Source organism: Rhinoderma darwinii, chromosome 8 (genome assembly GCF_050947455.1).
Source record: "Rhinoderma darwinii isolate aRhiDar2 chromosome 8, aRhiDar2.hap1, whole genome shotgun sequence".
NCBI lineage: Eukaryota > Metazoa > Chordata > Amphibia > Anura > Rhinodermatidae > Rhinoderma > Rhinoderma darwinii.
This window is the reverse complement of record NC_134694.1, coordinates 113,702,460-113,723,481: the sequence shown is the minus strand read 5'-3', so window position 1 is coordinate 113,723,481 and position 21,022 is coordinate 113,702,460. Positions and strand designations below refer to the sequence as shown.

The following is a 21,022-nucleotide window of genomic DNA, read 5'->3' as shown; positions in this document are numbered from 1 at the left end:
ATAAAGGAAGGGAAACAGAGATGAGGGGGGGGGGGGGTTACAAGGTTATGCCACCTACAATCAGTTGTCAAGTATAACCTATCAGGCTCAGTTCAAGCAAAAATTCTCCCTAGGAGCCACATCTTAGGAAGAAATGTGTGCGTCAGCAATCAATGTGCACCGGTTCTGTATCTTATCTATGGTTTCCAAATGTTTGAAAATTGTGTGTGAGTGTGGTCTTGCCAACTGGTCAACTCCTCCAAACTACATATTTGATGTACTCTATCCAGCCATTGTGTTTTGGTTGGAGGTGCCATCTGGAGCCAGCAAAGGGGGATTAAATATTTAGCTGCAGCTATTAAGTGGGTTGCTAGAGGGAGAAGCCATTTACATGTTCTAAAATGTTGTTTTTTTTTAATCCCAAAGCCAGTGCTACAACAGTCTTGGCTGCTATAGGACCTGTTATCTTAGGATGCAGTGCTTTGGATCTCTTCCTTTCTTTGCAAAAGTGTTTTTTGGTCTCCCACTTCGGGATCCAATTCTATCCTGGTCTCTTACATGGAGCCATAATACGGCCATGTGCATGAGGGTAAGAGGACCGAACAACATCCATCTAACAATTTACATGAAGCTAATTATGGCACGTACTAATCTTCTCGGCCCCTTTCCTTAGCAATTTTCAGGTACCTGTCTCGTGTGTTTGCCTAAGCTAGTATTATTCGAGTTGTACAATTTTATGGTGGTAAATTTTGTGCATACCACTTCAGACATATTCCTGGAGGCCATACGATCAAGTAATATATTGATAAGGGTGCACTGGAAAGCCTGCACCTTCCTTTTCTACTTCACTGAGTATTTTGTATGACCATCAGGGTCGTTTCATATTAATAAAGCTCCATTAAAGGGTTTTTCGAATAGAGACATTGGTGACATATTGCCAGGATATTCCCTCATTGTCTGATCCACTGGAACTCCCACCTGCACCTAAAATAACAGCCCACAGACCCTTCTGCTTTCCTCTCATGCATCAGCACAATCAGGAGTTGTTGAGAAATGCAACACAACATCATGTAGGTGAATCTGGCCGTGTTTCAGTACCTGGTTGGGAGAGGCGCTGTAACCCCTTGTTCTAGGCATAGGTGGGCATCACTAGGACACGCATCCAACATCTGGAGCCCTTGAGGTCAAGTAACATGTTGATGTATTGGATAACCTAGATCTTTACTTTATACTTCACAAGTATTCAGAATAAATGCACCATGGTGGATACTACTAGAATTTAGGTGAACGGGCTGTATTTAACAGTGCCACCCCTTTGCTCTACACATCGGAGAGAATCCTAGCGGACGGACCTCCATAGATCAGATATTAAGGGCTTGGTATTTCTCCACTCTTATCTTGGACACTTAGGTCTCTATGTACAACTCGTTTTGATAAGGTCGGAGATAAGGTGTAACTGGGCTAAAAGCCAAACGTCTCTTTTTTGGAGGGACAGTCCATACTTAGAAAATCACGGCACACAGTTGATAATACGATTGAAAGTGAAATTGATCTTGTTCCAAAGTTCAGTATAAATGACAAAACTCAGGACGAGAGGTTTCAGTCCTCCGGACCTCGTTCACATTGTAAAAAGGATGTAGATGTAAAAGGCACATAGGGTCCTGTATTCAGAATTTTCTATAAAGTGTTACATTGGGTTTTTACCCCTCTAAATGCACCTCCTTAATTACAGAGGGTGGCCCATCACCCTCTATATCTCTGTATTATCTAGTCTATCGGCCCATACTATTTCAGGACCCTTACAATAGGTATGTAACTAGACTGTGGGCATATATTAACCTGTGCACACGGATGGCGTCTTATTTTAGCAAAACACGTATGTTATCTTTTGCATGTATTTATGTTTATGAATTAAACCTTTACCTTCTCTTAGAAAACAGGGACAAATCCCAAAGTGCTGGCAGCACCAGATTTCCAGCATGACAACCCCTTCATTAATCCCACATTTAGACATGTCATAAAAGTAGGTTAGGAGGGCATCCGACACCTGGCACGCTAAGGGTATGTTCACACGGCAGCGTCCGTAACGGCTGAAATTACAGGAGAAAACAGCCCCGTCATTTCAGCCGTAACGGCATGTGCAGGCGCTTGAACGCCGCGTCCATTACGGACGTAACTGGAGCTGGTTTTCCATGGAAAACGGCTCTATTTACGTCTGAAGAAGTGACATGACACTTCTTTGGCGCGGGCGTCCATTTACGCGCCGTCTTTTGACAGCGACGCGTAAATATATGCCTCGTGTGAACAGACAAACGTCAGCCAATTGCTTTCAATGGGCAGATGTTTGTCAACGCTTTCAAGCCGTAATTTCGGACGTAATTCGGGGGTTAAAACGCCCGAATTACGTCCGTAAATAGGCTGTGTGAACATACCCTTACTATTGCCAAGAGCGAGAAGGCCGAAATCCCTGTTCTTGGCCAGCGAGCAGAATGAGGATGAACCGTCCCGATCTATAGTTACAAATACAAACATCAGAAACAGACGAAAAGGCCGGGTCCAAAGCTCAGATCCCCACCTAACAGGTCAGAAAAGTAAAAAAGGGCTGGACGCGGGACAACTCCCTTTAAGTAAAAGTAGCCATTGATGTCCAGTATTAACAGCAAAAACACTTGGTAAGCCTAAGAGATAGACAAATCCCGGGCGTTCCCTGTGTCACTGATATGGGGGGGGGGGGGGGAAGCATGGACTGTCCGCACATTCACAGTATATATGCAAATATCCCCTGGATTCTCCAAGACTCCCGTAAGGAACAAGAGCAGGGAAACAAGTCTAACGTCATATACGAAACCGTTACCAGAAAAATACATAAAGTTAGAATATCACGTATATACAATATGTGATAGAATTGTAACTTTATTATAGGACACTGGAGTGGCCAAATAACTTTAGCTGCCCACTCTTAGGCCCGTATCGGAAACCATGTCCGAATCCGCGCCAAAAAACAGCCAAAATCGCCCCTATTGATTTCAACGGGAGGCAGACACTTTTTTTTTCCCCAAGCAGTTTTTAGCCGCTCACAGGAAAAAAAGATCGGCATGTCCTTTCTTGACACGGCTTCCGCCTCTGACCTCCCATTGAAATCAATGGGAGGCGGAAAAAACTTGAGGTGCTCGTTTCTGAATGTTTTTTTGCCTGCACTCCTTGCATTAGCTTCAAAGTCCGCAGGCGAAAAACGCTGCAGCAAAAAAAACAAAGGCAGGTCAAAATCTGCCTCAAAATTCCTGAAGGAATTCTGAGGCAGATTTTTTCTGCCTGCAAAAAGCTACATGTGAACAGGGCCTTAAGTGATTACGCAGAGAGTGACATTTGTCAGTGATCGTCACAGGAGGTGTCAAGAAATGTGGAAGGAAAGGTGTTTATAAAAATAAATTCAGCTCGAGAATCACAAAGTGATGAACCCTTAGGCCCTGTCCACACAGAGTTTATTGCAGGCTGAAAAATCTGCCTCAAAATTCCGTCTGGAATTTTGTGGCAGATTTTCACCTGCCTGCACGCCGTTTGCCGTGTTTTTCAGCCGTGGCCATAAAACGCCACCAAAAATGCTTTCTCTGCCTCCCATTGATGTCAATGGGAGGTCAGAGACGGAAACGCCCGAAGAAAAATCATGTTTCCTCCGCTCCCGGGGAAAAAAACAACAACAAAAAACACCTCTGCCTGCCATTGAAATCAATGGGTTTCTGCAGCAAAAAACTTTGAACAGGGCCTTAAAGGGAATGTGTCGCTAGAAATTTATTTTATTTTTTTAGTTTAAACAGTTCGTATATAAATGATTACACATTGTTCTAATTTTTTTAATTTTTTCACAAGTCAGGAAATATTATAAATTAGATTCTAATTTATAACATTTCCATGTGCTGGTCACTAGAGGGAGCAATTCCAAAAATTGCAGCATTGGCATGTGGTAAAGCAACCTCATTGATTTATGCTGCAAAATTGGAGAAGACACACTCGCTCTAGTGTGCTCAAACAATCCCCCCTCCTTTCTCCTGGCTAGTGCCAGGAGAAAGGAGGGGGTTGAATGTCCAAACCTCCTACACTTTGTGTGCCGCCATTTTTTGAGCGAATGCACAGTGTAGGAGGATTAGATACAGTGGTAATCACACAGTATAACACCAACATACACACATATCACATACACAAACATAACTTACCTGCTCCTGCCGCCGCCGCTGCATACATTCTCTATGGGGATGTATGTGCCGTATTCCATCTCTGTATGTGTCGTTAATCGACACATACAGAGATGATGAAAAAAACGGCAGCCCCCATAGAGAAGTAAAAGTAAGAAAAAAGTACAACACAAAAACACAAATAAATAAAATTTATTTTAATGAAATAATAAAAGCAATAACATATAAGAAAAAAAATTTCAGGACACCTTCCCTTTAAAGAGTAGTAGAAGAAAGGACTGCAGCACTCAGGTATCCAAAAAATAGAAGATTTAATCACCAAGCATAAAAACTGCAACGTTTCAACCCCAATAGGGTCTTTATCAAGCATAGTAATGATACATCAGTGCACACCTTTTATACCACCAGTCTCCAAGGACAGAGTTGATCTCGTACATATCTGTTGTTCTCATTGCGCATGTCCGGAAGTGCTAATTTCTTCAATTTCCGGCGTCAGCCGTTACCATAGAAACACAGTTTTATTCAAGACTGCGCGTGTCCGTAGGGCCCACTGATCGCAATGGTTCATCCGATGAATCGGTCTCAGAAGCCATATTCCCCGGTCCTCTGCGTCTCCGTTTTTGGATCTTTCTTTGAAGAAAATTCGCAGAGAAGGACTCATTCATCTGCCATTTATACACAGCTCCTCTCTTATAATCTTCAAGATCCCTGTGCCATTTCTGGCATTTAGTAGTTTCAGTATCCTTTCGATAAGAGTCCAGATACGAGGAAACTTTGTCGTTGAACTCTCCAAATTCAAGCTCAGACATCACCTCTCGCAGCTGAGATTCTAACTCCACAATTCTTGTTTCAATTTTCTTAATCTCCAACTGGAGAAATTCAATATTAAGCAGTATGGCGTCAAGGGAGTATTTGTTGCTGATCTGCTCAAATTTAGCGCAAAAATCTCCATTTTGTTGAAACAGATTCGGTCGTAAATTTCTTTATGTGTGAACGCCGGTCTATTGATGCCTAATAGTTCTCTTATTGGTGGGGTTATGTGTTACCCGGCCTGATGCGCGGTCTTGAGTAAAACTACGATGCGCCTCTATGGTAACGGCAGACGCCGGAGACTGATGAAATTAGTATTTCCGGTCATGCGCAGTCCTGCGTAAGATGGTGAAGTGCCTCTATGGTAACGGCAGACGCCGAAATTTGTAATTCCGGACACGCGCAGCCTTGAATAAAACTGCGATGTGTTTCTATGGTAACGGCTGACGCCGGAAATTGAAGAAATTAGCACTTCCGGACATGCGCAATGAGAACAGATATATACGAGATCAACTCTGTCCTTGGAGACTGTTTTACAGGTACTACATTGGCGATCTACAATAGCGTTTCCACTAAACTTGAATATGATGATGTGGGGGGTACTTTGTAGTAATTTTTTCTATGTAATGATGTGTTGTCATATCACAGGTGGTATAAAAGGTGTGCACTGATGTATTATTACTATGCTTGATGAAGACCCTATTGGGGTTGAAACGTTGCAGTTTTTATGCTTGGTGATTAAATCTTCTATTTTTTGGATACCTGAGTGCTGCAGTCCTTTCTTCTACTACTCTGTACAAGTTGTCCTGTTAGACCTGGGACAGTTTTACTGCTTGCACCGTCCCTACTTGGGATTTCTACCTTGATCCCCTCTGGAGGAACTCTGTTGGTTGTGCTGCCGATTTCTTGTTTACCTTCCCTTTAAAGGAAACCTTGGGACTGATGGGAAGCAGGGAGGGTGGGCATCTACATGGGTCATAAGCACAGAATGAGGGGTCGTTATGATGCCGATGTGGTGGAAAGCGGGCAATAACCAGACTTTTAGGAGGAAACGGAATAAATAACACTTTATTTGTACACGCATCCCGAGCTTCAGTTCATATGTCAGTCTTTTATGGTCGACTTCCCTGAGGTAAACTGTAAATGAACCGAGTCTTCTCTGAGCAGACACCACAGACTCGCAGCGTAGGCGGACATTTCTTTTTAAACCCGTAGTCATGAGAATGCCGCCTGTCCGGTCACGGGAGACCAGTCACATTACTGAGGCACGAGGAACAATATGCCCCCGGCATCTGAGATCTCACTGAATGGATTTATTGGTGCGGATCAATGTATGGTGTAGGATACAATTTAAAGGAACATTTTCCCTAAAACTTTACTGATTTGAGCCTGCTCATTTTTCTGCTTTTCCCGGACTTTGACGATTTCTCTTCTTGCTTCCTTGTTACTCGGATCCAGTTTCAACAGTTTTTCCAAATCTGCCCTCGCACCCATCCAGTCTGACATGCCCGCTCTAGCCATGCCCCTCCTGTACAAAGCTTTCAGGTGGTCCGGTTCCTTGTCGAGAACACGGGTGCACCTCTCCTCAGCCTCACGTAACCTTCCCTTCTTGAGGTCGCAAGCTGCCAAGTTAGAAAGCAGGGCAATTTTTTCCTCCTCTGCATCTCCAGGAGTGCAGACTAGAAGTCTGAGCGCCCTGGCATATCGTCTTTCTGCCCCTTCAAGGTTTCCGTCTCTGAATGCTTGTCCACCCTTCTCGCGATCCCTGACTGCCATCTTGACCTTCTCATTCACATCCATTTCCCAAGCTTCCTTTCCATTTTCAAAACTTGCCAATCGCAAGACAACCTGAAAACCCAATGCGCTATCCACTCTGCAGACTTCTCCAGGAAGCATGGTTTCAAGACACTGGTCAATGAGACGATCTCGACAGGTATCACCTTCCCCCAATTCTATCTGTACCCAGCTACCTGCAGGATACCCAGCGTCTATGGCAGAACACGGCTGAGGTGTAGGGTCAGTGGGAAGCTCCAGAAATATGCTACACCTGGCACATTCTTTGGGTTTGTCCACTCCTGATCCTGGCTCTAAAATGGTCTTGGTGAAACGCCCATCTGGGCACTGCCACAGTCTACAGTTTGGTGAAGATGGAGGACTTTCCATCACCTCAGGATTTCAGAAGGATGCGCAAGTTTTCTGTAATGGATCAAGGAGACAAATTTAGGTTTATCTGCATGAAACACATGGTAATAAAAACTAAAATCGATGATACAAGTTATCAACTGGGACCTGGCAGGATGTTTAAAGAGATTCACCATCTTTGGGCGTTTTTGTTAAACCACCTGGTATTGTTCCAGAACGGACATATCCAATGGAGACCAATGTTCCTTTGGGAGTGTGGGTGGAAATAAACAAAAGGTGGAGATCCCCTTTAAGTGACAATGAGGCTCATTTTTAGACAAACTACCAGGACATTGCCCAGCCTTACCAGACTTCGGTCCCCTGCATACGACCGTGCCGAAATCACGGTCAGTGATTACGGGCACGGCTGCAGACAGCCACCCGCATTCGCAGGCCATGCTCCCATATAAAGTATGGGAGCACGGTCCGTAAAAAGCAAAAAATAGGACATGTCCTATGTTTTGCGGAGCCTTCCTACGACAAGGAAACCTTCCCGTAAATATACGGGAAGGTGTCAGTCGGCCATAGAAATTAATGGGTCCGTAATTACGACTAAATCTATGGTCGTGTGCATGGGGCCTAAGGCTCCGTTCACATCACGTTTTGGCCCGATCTATAGGCCGTGAAAATCTCCCAATGTGCACGTTAAATGTGGGCTGTGACAGATTCCCTTACAGTGGCATCCGTCACCCATAGGCTAGAATGCCAACTCTCCTGACCCATTATAGCCTATAGGTGACGGATGCCACTGTTAGGCATCTGTCACAGGCCTCTGTTAAACGTATGCGTCGGGAAGCTCCTGCCGGAATGGTGACGCACGGAAATCATTAGCAACGTTTACGTCACCATTGATATTAACGGAGCGGAAAGCCAACACTCATGTGAACAGGCCCTAATGCACGTCTATGGGGCTATTGACACTGTGTTTTGTTTTGTTTTTAAATGTACCGTATATGTCGGCGTATAAGACGACTGGGCGTATAAGACGACCCCCAACTTTTACCCTTAAAATATAGAATTTAAGATATACTCACCATTTCGTGCAGGAGCTATGGACATCGGCGGCAGGACCCAGGACTCTCTGTCTCTTTGAACTCGCGCATGCGCAGATAGGCTGCTTCATCGCGCGAGATCTGAGAGGCAGGGAATGAGAGGAAAGGGCGGGCCAGAGGATCTTACAGAGATGTTCCCTGGCGGCTAATACCGGACTGCAGGCTCACAAGGTAACACACGACCTGTGTGTAGACAATATGTAGACTAGGGATGTCACGATACCAGAATTTGGACTTCGATACCGATACTTCGTTTAGTATTGCGATTTCGATACCAATTTCGATACTTTTGCCAACAGTAATAAAAAAAAAGTTCTTCCGTTTTCTGATGTGAGGCGCGACGTGTGATGAATTTTGAACGCGCCTCACATTAATAGTAATTAATCCCATCATGTTTCTCAGTCATAATGGGTTAATGTGCGAGGTACATGATGGGGTTAATTACTATTAATGTGAGGAACATGGAGGGTAAATTCATCGCACCTCGCGCCTCACATTAATAAGTGAATGAAAGCCGTGTTTATTTCATTTTTTTACAGCGTACACGTCATAAATGATGCAAAAACATTGTTGTCCGCGCCATTACTGAATGTGTGAATATTTTATGTATTGAGACTTATTTTAATGTTTATTGTAAAAAAGGTGAAGGTGTATTTTTTTTAAAATTTAACAATACTTTGTTTTTACTTTATTTTTAAACTTTAATGTACTGACATATATCAGATATGTGCCAGTACATTAGCCTGTGGACGGATAATACACAGGCAGTTGTTAGGACATACTTGGGTATGTCCTAACAACATGAAATATGGTAGGACAGCCCTGGGGTCCGTCAATAGACCCTGGGCTGTCTGCCCATATATGGTATGGCCCTCGATCGCGTCACAGGAATTCCCTGTGACGCAATCCAGGGGCATCCCCCCTTCTCACTTTCCCCTGAATGCTGCAGTCAGCTGTGATCGCAGCATTCAGGGGAATAGCGGCGGAGAGGAGAGGTTTCTCTGATCTCCGCCGTTATAGAGCGGGGCTGCGGCTGTGTAATACAGCCATTGCCCCGCTCCTGACAGGAAGTGTGCGCGCGGTCAGCATGAGGTGATGCGGCTGGCGCTGCACTAATGAGCGGCAGTTCAGGCACTGAAGACAGAACATGGGGGTGTTTTGTAGCGCGCCCGCCATGTTCTGTCTCCAGTGCCGCCGCTCATTAGTGCAGCGCTGGCCGCATTGCATCATCCTGACCCCGCGAACTTATCATGACACAGGAGCGGGGCTGTGGCTGAATTACACAGCCGCAGCCCCGCTCTCATAGTCATGTGTACTATACTGAGCTGTGCGGCTGCAACGTGCATCCCTAATGTAGACAATATCCGGCATATAAGACGACCCCACACTTTTGACATTTTTTTAAGGGTGTAAAAAGTCGTCTTGTACGCCGATATATACGGTATGTATTTTTTATTTTTGCAAACGTTACAAAACAAGCAAACAAAGAATCAACAAGATGTCCCATGACAGTAGCATCTCCGAACACTTATACCATTATTGCACTTATTGTATTGTGTACGTATTGTATAATATACTTCAAATGGTCCTTGATAAATCGATGACAGGATTAGATTTTGCCCCAAAGACAGATTGAAAAAGTGTCAAAAGTCATAGGACATAAAACACACTAAACAAACCAGGAAGAAGGGGGAAGGATAGAGGGGGGGGTGAGAGGATGGCCACGTGTATCCTCCATTGTCACCACGATGTAGTACGGATATTTAGGAATCATATTGTGATGGGCGCCACACCACTCAGCTGATGTTCCAGATACCAAGTTGTGGAGCCAAAGCATGCCATTAGTTCTTGTTTTATATGAAGTGGTAAGGGAGGTATAAAGTTCTCCCATAACGTAAAAAATACTTCAGTTTTGTGCTCTTTATGAAGGGAGGTTTCCACCCAATCCATTCTGAAGAGATATGATAATTTTTCTAGAAAAATACGATGTGTGGGGGGTGTATTATTTATCCAAACCTGGAGGATCGTCTACCTAGCAGCCGCAGAAACATAATATAATAGTTTTTTGTGATTTTTCTGGAAAAGGGTCATGGAAGGGGGCAGTATCCCAAATAGACCCCACTTCTGGGTGGAGGGGCATTGTATAGACAGGGTGTTTGATACAAATTCTGTATTTTTCTCCAAAAGTCAACAATAGTTGGGCATAACCAGAGACAATGTAACAGGTCTGAATGCGGTGCTCCGCACTTTAAACACGAATGGTCAGAGGAGTTACCCATGAGAAAGACCCAGTGAGGGGACACGTAAGACCTATGAGCTATTTTAAAGGACATTTCCCAGTACATGGCTGATGGGAGGTATTTGGCGGCCTCAGTTACAGATGACAGGAGGTCGTCATGAGTTATTTGATCTAAGAGGTCAACCCAGTAAGATACGCCTGATCTCGATTTAGTGTAGTCCAGTGGTTGTCTTAAAGTGCTGTAATAAGTAGTGATCAGTCTTTTTCGGCATTGAGGAGATGGAGTTAAGTGACAGAAGACGTCATCCCAGTCTTGGTCCTGTAAGTGTGACACTGTATTTTTTTAACAGACCGTGTGAACGGCCCGGGAAAAACATAGGACATTGCCCAGATCCCTCAATAGACTCAAGTCTATGAGGGATCCATGAAAACGGGTCCCGAACGGGTGCAAACTGGCTGTCAATTTGACACTCGGTCGTGTGAACATACTAGTCCTACTCAATGAATTAGAATATCATCAAAAAGTTAATTTATTTCAGTAATTTAATTCAAAAAGTGTCTCTCATATATTCTATAGATTCATTACACACAGAGGGATCTATTTCCAGCATTTTTTACTTTTAATGTTGATTATTATGGGAACAGTTAATGAAAACCCAAAATTTAGTGTCTCAGAAAATCTGAATATTATAGAAGCCCAATTTAAAAAATGATTTTTAATACTGAAATGTTGTCCTACTAAAAAGTCTGTCCAGTATCTGCCCTCAATACTTGGTCGGGGCTCCGACTCTGCATGAATTACTGCATCAATGCGGTGTGGCATGGAGGCGATCAGCCTGTGGCACTGCTGAGGTGTGATCAATGCGGCGTGGCATGGAGGCGATCAGCCTGTGGTACTGCTGAGGTGTTATCAATGCGACGTGGCATGGGGGCGATCAGCCTGTGGTACTGCTGAGGTGTGATCAATGCGGTGTGGCATGGAGGCGATCAGCCTGTGGTACTGCTGAAGTCTTATCAATGCGGCGTGGCATGGGGGCGATCAGCCTGTGGCACTGCTGAGGTGTTATCAATGTGGTGTGGCATGGAGGCGAACAGCCTGTGGCACTGCTGAGGTGTTATCAATGCGGTGTGGCATGGAGCCAATCAGCCTGTGGCACTGCTGAGGTGTGATCAATGTGGCGTGGCATGGGGGCGATCAGCCTGTGGCACTGCTGAGGTGTGATCAATGCGGCGTGGCATGGAGGCGATCAGCCTGTGGCACTGCTGAGGTGTGATCAATGCGGTGTGGCATGGAGCCAATCAGCCTGTGGCACTGCTGAGGTGTGATCAATGTGGCGTGGCATGGGGGCGATCAGCCTGTGGTACTGCTGAGGTGTGATCAATGCGGTGTGGCATGGAGGCGATCAGCCTGTGGCACTGCTGAGGTGTTATCAATGCGGCGTGGCATGGGGGCAATCAGCCTGTGGCACTGCTGAGGTGTTATCAATGCGGTGTGGCATGGAGGCGATCAGCCTGTGGTACTGCTGAGGTGTGATCAATGCGGTGTGGCATGGAGGCGATCAGCCTGTGGCACTGCTGAGGTGTGATCAATGCGGTGTGGCATGGAGGCGATCAGCCTATGGCACTGCTGAGGTGTGATCAATGCGGTGTGGCATGGAGGCGATCAGCCTGTGGCACTGCTGAGGTGTGATCAATGCGGTGTGGCATGGAGGCGATCAGCCTGTGGCACTGCTGAGGTGTTATCAATGCGGCGTGGCATGGAGGCGATCAGCCTGTGGCACTGCTGAGGTGTTATCAATGCGACGTGGCATGGGGGCGATCAGCCTGTGGCACTGCTGAGGTGTGATCAATGCGGTGTGGCATGGAGGCGATCAGCCTGTGGCACTGCTGAGGTGTTATCAATGCGACGTGGCATGGGGGCGATCAGCCTGTGGCACTGCTGAGGTGTGATCAATGCGGTGTGGCATGGAGGCGATCAGCCTGTGGCACTGCTGAGGTGTTATCAATGCGGCGTGGCATGGAGGCGATCAGCCTGTGGCACTGCTGAGGTGTTATCAATGCGACGTGGCATGGGGGCGATCAGCCTGTGGCACTGCTGAGGTGTTATCAATGCGGCGTGGCATGGGGGCGATCAGCCTGTGGCACTGCTGGACTTTCCCAGCACTTCATGCTGTAAATGAACCGCTGGCTAGACAAGTGGGTTTGGCCTGCTAGCTCCGCCCATTGAGAATCGCTTGTTCTTAGAAATTCCAATTGATGTAAAGTGGGGAAAAAAAGTCAGGAATTATCTTACGTCCCATATAAAGCTTCGTTCACATCTGCGCCTGGGCTCCGTTCCAATGGAACGGGACCGTGAGGGCCTGTTCACATCAGCGTTGGCTTTCCGTTCCGGGGTTCCGTCGGGTGAACCCCGCAATGGAAAGTGAAACCACAGCTTCCGTTTTGGTGACGGAAACATCGCTAATGGTTTCCGTTCGTCGCCATTCCGGCTGGTTTCCGTTTTAACGACGGAATCAATAGCAGAGTCGACGGAAAGCTGCGACGGAACGGGACCCTAGCGCAGATGTGAACAAAGCCTTATTAATAATAATAATAATCCAGCGCTGCACCTCCCCTGCCAGCTCCAAAGTCACCATAATGATGAGACTTGTAGTTCCACCACAGCTGCAGTGCTCAAGACTGCTACATCTCCTCACTGCTATCACTCTGCTGAGCCTGTGGGACTACAACACTCAGCATGTACTTACTGCTCAATGTATATGACTGGGGGTGGCTGCTCTGCTCACATTGCTGCACCTGTAGTACTACAACACCCAGCATGCACTGACCACAAACTCTATATGACTGTGGATGGCTGCACTGTTCACCTGCTGCACCTGTAGGACTACAACACCCAGCATGCACCGCCAATACACTGTATATGACTGGGGGTGGCTGCTCTGCTCACCTTGTAGCTGCTGTCGGGCTGTGAGAAGCAGGAAGTGCAGTCATGAAGAGGAGGTGGACTTCATTTCCCAGCATGCCCTGCAGGCTCCTCCCTCCTGCACTGCAAAATGCTTGTGTAACTGGGGAGTGGTGATGATTACAAAATACACCGAGAGATAGTCAGCAGTGACACTCACATACAGAGGAGACAGTCAGCAGTGACACTCACATACAGAGGAGACAGTCAGCAGAGAGACGCACACAGAACAGGAGACACCATGGTGTGACTGATCATTAATGGTGAGTATTGTCTTATATATAATGCGTTGTGATTGTGCACAGTGGGAGCGGGATTAGGTGCAGCATAACCAGTGTTATACAGTGACGGCTGCTGTCTAATATTGCGGGGGGAGATGTAACTGGTGCAAGGCAACAGTTGCCCATAGCAACCAATCAGATACCAGCTCTCATTGTTCAGAGGCTCTTTTAAAAATGAAAGCAGTGACCTGATTGGTTGCTATGGGCAACTGCTCCACTTTTGCTTTGTACTGGTTTTAATAAATGTCCCCCATGTTTCAATTTCATAACTATTTCAAAGATCTCTGCTTGGCCCGTCAATCTCCCCCAACTCTGCTCTGTTTCTTGACCCGCAGCTCGGCACCGGTAACGGTACTATAGACCGGTGGCAGCTGATATAGCACCCGGAGCGGCTGTCACTACCTAATGATATCAAGATCTTCCCATTGCCACTTTGCTCTGCGGCAATGAGAGATGAATTGTGGGGGGGTTTATTTAGTTAATGAAGAACGCAAGAGCGATGCTCTGCAGAGAGTCATTGGCTTTCCAGCATGTTGTCTGATCAGGTGAGATGCTCTGCAGTCCACATTTCTTTTTCTTGCAATATGTCCAATGCTTATCACTCCCGCGTGGATCCCTCCATAGGTCCCGGATTTCCTGCTCTCTGGTGGGGGCCGCTCCCGTGCCGAGGTCGATAGGTGGGAAACATACATAGAAGACTTGTAATAGAAGTTTTATAACCTTTTTCTTCTTCTCCAGCTTGCCGCTATGTGGCTCGCAAAATAGCCAATACCGGACGCACGGGAGGAGAGGAGGTGAAAGAGGCAACCAACAGCTCCGTGAAGCCGGCATGTGTCCTGCGCCCAGGTAACGTCACGGTCTGTCGCTATAGAAACGTGTTTTGGTGCAGGCGGTCACGTACTTCACCCCTAAGCCCTCTTGCACGCGACCGATTGGCGATTTTCTTCACATTTTGCATGAATTTTTTTAAAGACAAAACCAGGAACGGAACCTAAACCGAAAATAAATATATATATATAAAAAGGAAGGCGTTGTAGATCTCCTCTCCTGCATCCAATTCTGGTTTGGGCTTAAAAAAATGCATGCAAAATCTGCAGCACATTTGCACTGTGCGAACAAGGCCTAAGAAAGGAAATGAAGAGAGCGCAGTGTCTACAATGTCTCTACAGTTTGTCTCATAAGTGACGAGGAAAGGGTATGTTCACATGGAGTGTTTACAGACGTTTTTTGGACTGTGAACGGCCCAAAAAACAGCTGAAAAATCGGGAGCAGAACGCCTCCAAACATCTGCCCATTGATTTCAATGGTAAAAACGGCGTTCTGTTCCAACGGGGTTTCTTTTACGTGGCCGTTTTTCTAAACGGGCGCGAAAAAGAAGTGCATTTCACTTCTTAAGCCGTTTTCGGAGCCGTTCTTCATAGATTCTATAGAAAAACATCTAAAAAAAACAGCCGTTAAAAATGCAGCGAAAAACGCGACTTTGAATAAAAACCATCTGAAAATCGGGAGCGGTTTTCCCTTGAAAACGGCTCTGTATTTTCAGATGTTTGTGTGCACATACCCTAAGGGTATGTTCACACGACAGCATCCGTAACGGCTGAAATTACGGGGATGTTTTCAGGAGGAAACATCCCCGTAATTTCAGCCGTAACGGCACGTGCAGGCGCTTGAACGCCGCGTCAATCACGGACATAATTGGTGCTGCTTTTCATTGGAGTCAATGAATAACGGCTCCAATTACGCCCAAAGAAGTGACAGGTCACTTCTTTGACACGGGCGTCTATTTACGCGCCGTCATTTGACAGCAGCTCGTAAATATACGCCTCGTGTGAACAGACAAACGTCAGCCCATTGCTTTCAATGGGCAGATGTTTGTCAACGCTATCGAGGCGCATTTTTCGGACGTAATTCGGGGGAAAAACGCCTGAATTACGTCCGTAATTAGTGTGTGTGAACATACCCTAACAGTGACCGATCTGTCATGATGTGATTCAATAACATATCTCGCATAGAGGCAGGACACACAACTGCTATGGGGTCCTTGGAGAGAGGGGGGCCCCACACTGAACTCCTACCCCTGCTTCTTGTCACAGTCATTGTGTTTACTGGCAACTGCCACTAGAGGGAGCTCACTGCATACAGATTTTTACACCTTCCATTGAGTTCAATACAGGCTCCATCTGTCGTTGTCTCCCCCTATGTAATATCGTCACGTTACTACGGCAATCTGATAGTACACGGGGGCTTTGAAATTCTGTGAAGACACCGCTCCCACACCTATGCAGATATTATGGCAGATGTTAATATTAAGGTGTAGTACATTTGGTGGAGCCCTCAGTGGGGAGTGGTGCCCATTCTGAGTTTTCCTATAGTGCCCTATGACTTCTACACCCCTGACTGTAAAATCCTGCAAATGTTTGCCCATACCGCCAGCCATGATTATAAAAATAGAATAAAATTGGCGCTGTAGAACCAGAATCGGGGCATTCGATTTTGAGGTAGCGCAGGAGTGTGGGGCTCCACTTCTAGATCCCAGCAGAGGGAAGAAAGAAGATCTGGTATGGATATCTAAAGCACAAGGTTCACCATGTACCAGGCAAAGCTTTCATAGATGGGCCCCAGCATTAATATGGATGCAGTGTAGCAATATACCAAGAATAATCGGTGATGTCATTAATAATCGGTGATGTCATTGATAATCGGTGATGTCATTATTAACATTGTGATGGAGATCCCCGTCACTGATTTCACAAGACATTTGCTGTGTCATGCTTTACCTGCAAAATGATAGTAGGTGTAATGAGCATTAGTGACCACAAGGGGGAAGTGTTGTACAGTATTGTCAGACTTCAAAGACTAGGAAAAAGTTTTACTTCTGAATATTTTCTGTAATAAATTCTCTGATTATTAACAATATTGATATTTCTATATTCTATGGACTGACAATGTCCGGACATATTATATAAAGTCCACAATGCACTGGTGCGGTTTATGTAGTAGGCCATAGTCACACTTATATGTATTTGTTGCTGTGATCTCCGGTTCTGATATGGAAGATAATATTTATATAATATAATAAAAGATCGTGTATTACCAGGCTGGATAATTCACACCAAAAAATGAATAGTCGGCGCAGAAACATTCTGCGTCTAAGGGCCACACCTTCAGCTTGTATACTGCTAAACAATCCAGATTTAAAGTGACAGTCACTTTAAATAAGTGCAGCCTATCAGGATAGTGGGCACAGAGCATAAATTGGCAAAGACCTGTTCACTGTCAGGACTTTCCTTCTCAAATGCTGCCCGCACTCCCTTTTTGGCAGACTTTGGTAGTGGTGAATAGCACCCCCAACCCTGTTCGGGGCTGTACGGTCATCGGCATCTTATAGATTCCTGTATTTATTGCGTCGCCGTCTCATGAGCTCAGGCTGTATATATGCCGCAGTCTAGCTGCCAGGGGGCCAAACTTGGCCTTTGTCAATTTTTTGCAGGATTTGCTGCTCCAGTTTATCCATTCTGATTGGCTGAGAGTAGGACCGGCCTTTATGGCCTACGACTCGTGCAGTTACACAGGGCGCATCACCTGTTACTGCTGAAGGGGGCGCTAGTGGCCCTGATGGCTTAGGAACCTGGATCTTGCACCCATGATCCCATATGTTGTGCCCGAACCCATAGAAAAGCAACGGCACAAGATGCAGCCACCTTCACGAAACTATTAATTTGGCGATTTTAATTGGGCACTGCATGGCAGGGGTAATCGGGCACTCTGGTTATATGTACACTGTATGATTGTATTATTTGGGCACTCTGGTTCATTATAAGGAAGGTAATGAACATGGCACCATCCAACCTAATGCCAGCCCTGGGTCTGATCGCTCCACACCAGTCACTGGCCACACAGGACCGCATATTGTGTTTGGCTGCCATATTAGAGAATGAGACCAGTGAAGTGTTTGTTCATTACTTTTTAGCTGCTGCTGGATACCAAGATACAGCGGAACAACGTACCCGAGCCAATGTTTCTGGTTCAAGTTATTTTTGGGGGTAAATTACAGCTGCTGCAATGCCCTCTGTGGGATGCTGACCCATAGTTTATCCTCTTCAGTGTTCAGCTATGGCCTGCGTAGTCTGGAATCCACCTCCTGTCTCATCAGAGGCTTAGACTTTTGCTAGGCAGCTTCTCCCTTTATACTTTACACTGCAGCTCTGCTTGTTCAGATTGGCTTGGAGATCACTGCATGGAGCCATAAACCTGCTGGAATCACATGTAATAAAAAGCACTAGAAGGAAAGCGATGAATGGGCTATGTGACTCAGCGTGTGCCATCTGATGCCAGCCTGTCTCCGTGCACTGCCCAGATGGCTCTGCCATTCCTTGGCTGAAGTAGGAAAACATTTTGTTTCTCTTTAGAAGCAGGAATCCTTTCATAAAGACCAAAGGAGACGGTGAATGTGGGTTCAGAATGGGTCGGTCTAAAATACCCTCACGGTGGAAATTATTTAAAGGCGTATGACCACAGTGAATATATACTGATACTCTCTCTGACAATGACCCGTCCTTCCCTCCTCTGACCCTGCAAACCCCATTCCATCTTATGGCGTACACTATATACAATGAAATTCCTTTGATCCGTCATCTTATAGTCCAGAAATTTATGGCAGCAGATTCTGTTATTTCATGTCTTTACCCTGATTTATATATTTTCCTGCGGCTGTCCAATAATGTAGAATACCTGCTGATTTGGCAAGTTCTACTGACGCTGGATTAAAGGAATTTTACTTCATCTCTGTAGCATAGCGTATATCTTCACACAGTGGGCAATAGTGGATGTTTATTGACCCGGATTGAGTCTCCCCTCATTACCAAGCGTCAATAATCAATTTCTGGAAAAAAACAACACAATACGGTTCCACTACTATACCCGAGGGGGGCGGAGCATGACACTAAAGACAAAATCCTTCTGTCATGCCCCGCCCCCTCAGGCAAACGGAAACCATAACTTCTGTTTGCATCAATGTTGATTTCAATGGTAACGCTTCAGTTGCAAATAGTTTCCATTTGCTTCCATTCCGTAAGGCTTTGCGGGTTTTTTTTAGCGGAAACGATAGCGGAGTCAACCACACGATTTCCACAAAAAAAAGGAACCCTACGGAACGGAAACAAACGGAAACCATTTGCAATGGAAGAATTACCATTGAAATCAATGGTAATGCAAGTGGAAGCTACGGTTTCCGTTTAGAGGGGCCTCCGACGAAAAGCTGTAGCTGAACCCATGAACGGAAACCAACGCTGACGTGAACACAGACTTAGGATGGGGTAGGCAGGGGGTCCACTGGGTCTGTTACCCCAGAGCCCTGGCCCAGAGTGTTTCTGTAATGAAGTTCAAAAAACTTTTTATATGTTAGTTTATTTGCCCCCAGGATTTGCCCTAGCTCTGGCCGATAACTCAACGTGGGGCACTTCTTTACCCCCCCTTTTCTCAGGATACTGTATATTAATGCTGTATACGACGGTTATTGTAGGAATATACGATTGTACTGTAGAGGTGTGTAGTGTTTATTGTAGGGGAATTTTTATGGGTATTGTAGGGGTATACAACGTTGGTTATTGTAGGGGTATACATTGGTTGATATATAATGGATACTCTGCTTGCGATATTCTGTGTACAATATAATTGCTCCAGGTTTACATCCCTTTTTTATTTTACTGTAGGGTGCAAGAAGGACGGCGCGGTGAAGTCTCAGCCACCTGCAGTTTCCACCCCGTTAACGTCTGATATGACCGAAGAATCCCCCAGTGCCTCCACCTCCCCATCACATAACCTGGCACCATATTAATACCCCAGTCCAAGAAGCTGGAAAATATGTTGAGGGTTTGAAGAGGTTTTTGTCTCGCCAGCACAGCAGAAGAATGATCCTCCACCCTGCAGCCCCTGTATACAGAGGTTGGGAGGAGGTGAGAACGGCCGCTGCTGTGTAGCTTAATAAAGATCTAACACACGAGTTCTGGATGTAGAAGTCAGTTATTATGTGCAGCAAAAAAAAATCGTGTATATGAGCAGCTAGGCCGGCGGGAGATCAAGTGAGTTAACTGCCCCCTATGTACAGGGCTGAAACTACTATAATACTGCCCCCTATGTACAGGGCTGAAACTACTATAATACTGCCCCCTATGTACAGGGCTGAAACTACTATAATACTGCCCCCTATGTACAGGGCTGAAACTACTATAATACTGCCCCCTATGTACAGGGCTGAAACTACTATAATACTGCCCCCTATGTACAGGGCTGAAACTACTATAATACTGCCCCCTATATACAAGAATATAACTTCTATAATACTGCTCCTATATACAAGAATATAACTACTATAATACTGCTCCCTATATACAAGAATATAACTACTATAATACTGCTCCCTATATACAAGAATATAACTACTATAATACTGCCCCCTATGTACAAGAATATAACTACTATAATACCACCCCCTATATACAAGAATATAACTACTATAATACTGCCCCTATATACAAGAATATAACTACTATAATACTGCCTCCTATATACAAGAATATAACTACTATAATACTGCCCCCTATATACAAGAATAGAACTACTATAATACTGCCCTTATATACAAGAATAGAACTACTATAATACTGCTCCTATATACAAGAATATAACTACTATAATACTGCTCCTATATACAAGAATATAACTACTATAATACTGCCCCTATATACAAGAATATAACTACTATAATACTGCCTCCTATATACAAGAATATAACTACTATAATACTGCCCCCTATATACAAGAATAGAACTACTATAATACTGCCCCCTATATACAAGAATAGAACTACTATAATACTGCCCCTATATACAAGAATAGAACTACTATAATACTGCCACTATATACAAGAATAGAACTTCTATAATACTGCCCCTATATACAAGAATATAACTACTATAATACTGCCCCCTATATACAAGAATATAACTACTATAATACTGCCCCCTATATACAAGAATATAACTACTATAATACTGCTCCTATATACAAGAATATAACTACTATAATACTGCCTCCTATATACAAGAATATAACTACTATAACACTGCTCCTATATACAAGAATATAACTATTATAATACTGCCCCCTATGTACAAGAATATAACTGCTATAATACTGCCCCCTATGTACAAGAATATAACTACTATAATACTGCCCCTATATACAAGAATATAACTACTATAATACTGCCCCTATATACAGGAATATAACTACTATAATACTGCTTCTATATACAAGAATATAACTAC

The 21,022-nt window shown here is 44.9% G+C and overlaps 1 protein-coding gene and 1 long non-coding RNA gene across 2 annotated transcripts; one reads left to right on the top strand and one right to left on the bottom strand.

Moving 5' to 3' along the window:
* Positions 1-6,027: 6,027 nt before the first annotated feature.
* FKBPL (FKBP prolyl isomerase like) lies at positions 6,028-13,784 on the bottom strand. Its single transcript, XM_075836439.1, has 2 exons — positions 13,399-13,784; positions 6,028-7,175 (listed from the first exon to the last, which is right to left on the bottom strand). Exon 2 carries the CDS (start codon positions 7,140-7,142, stop codon positions 6,330-6,332), a length of 813 nt encoding a protein of 270 aa, XP_075692554.1. The 5' UTR covers positions 7,143-7,175; positions 13,399-13,784; the 3' UTR covers positions 6,028-6,329.
* Positions 13,491-19,695, top strand: LOC142659891 (uncharacterized). The gene is made up of 3 exons (XR_012850389.1): positions 13,491-13,676; positions 14,433-14,540; positions 19,406-19,695. It is a non-coding gene; the product is annotated as an uncharacterized LOC142659891 (long non-coding RNA).
* Positions 19,696-21,022: the final 1,327 nt, after the last annotated feature.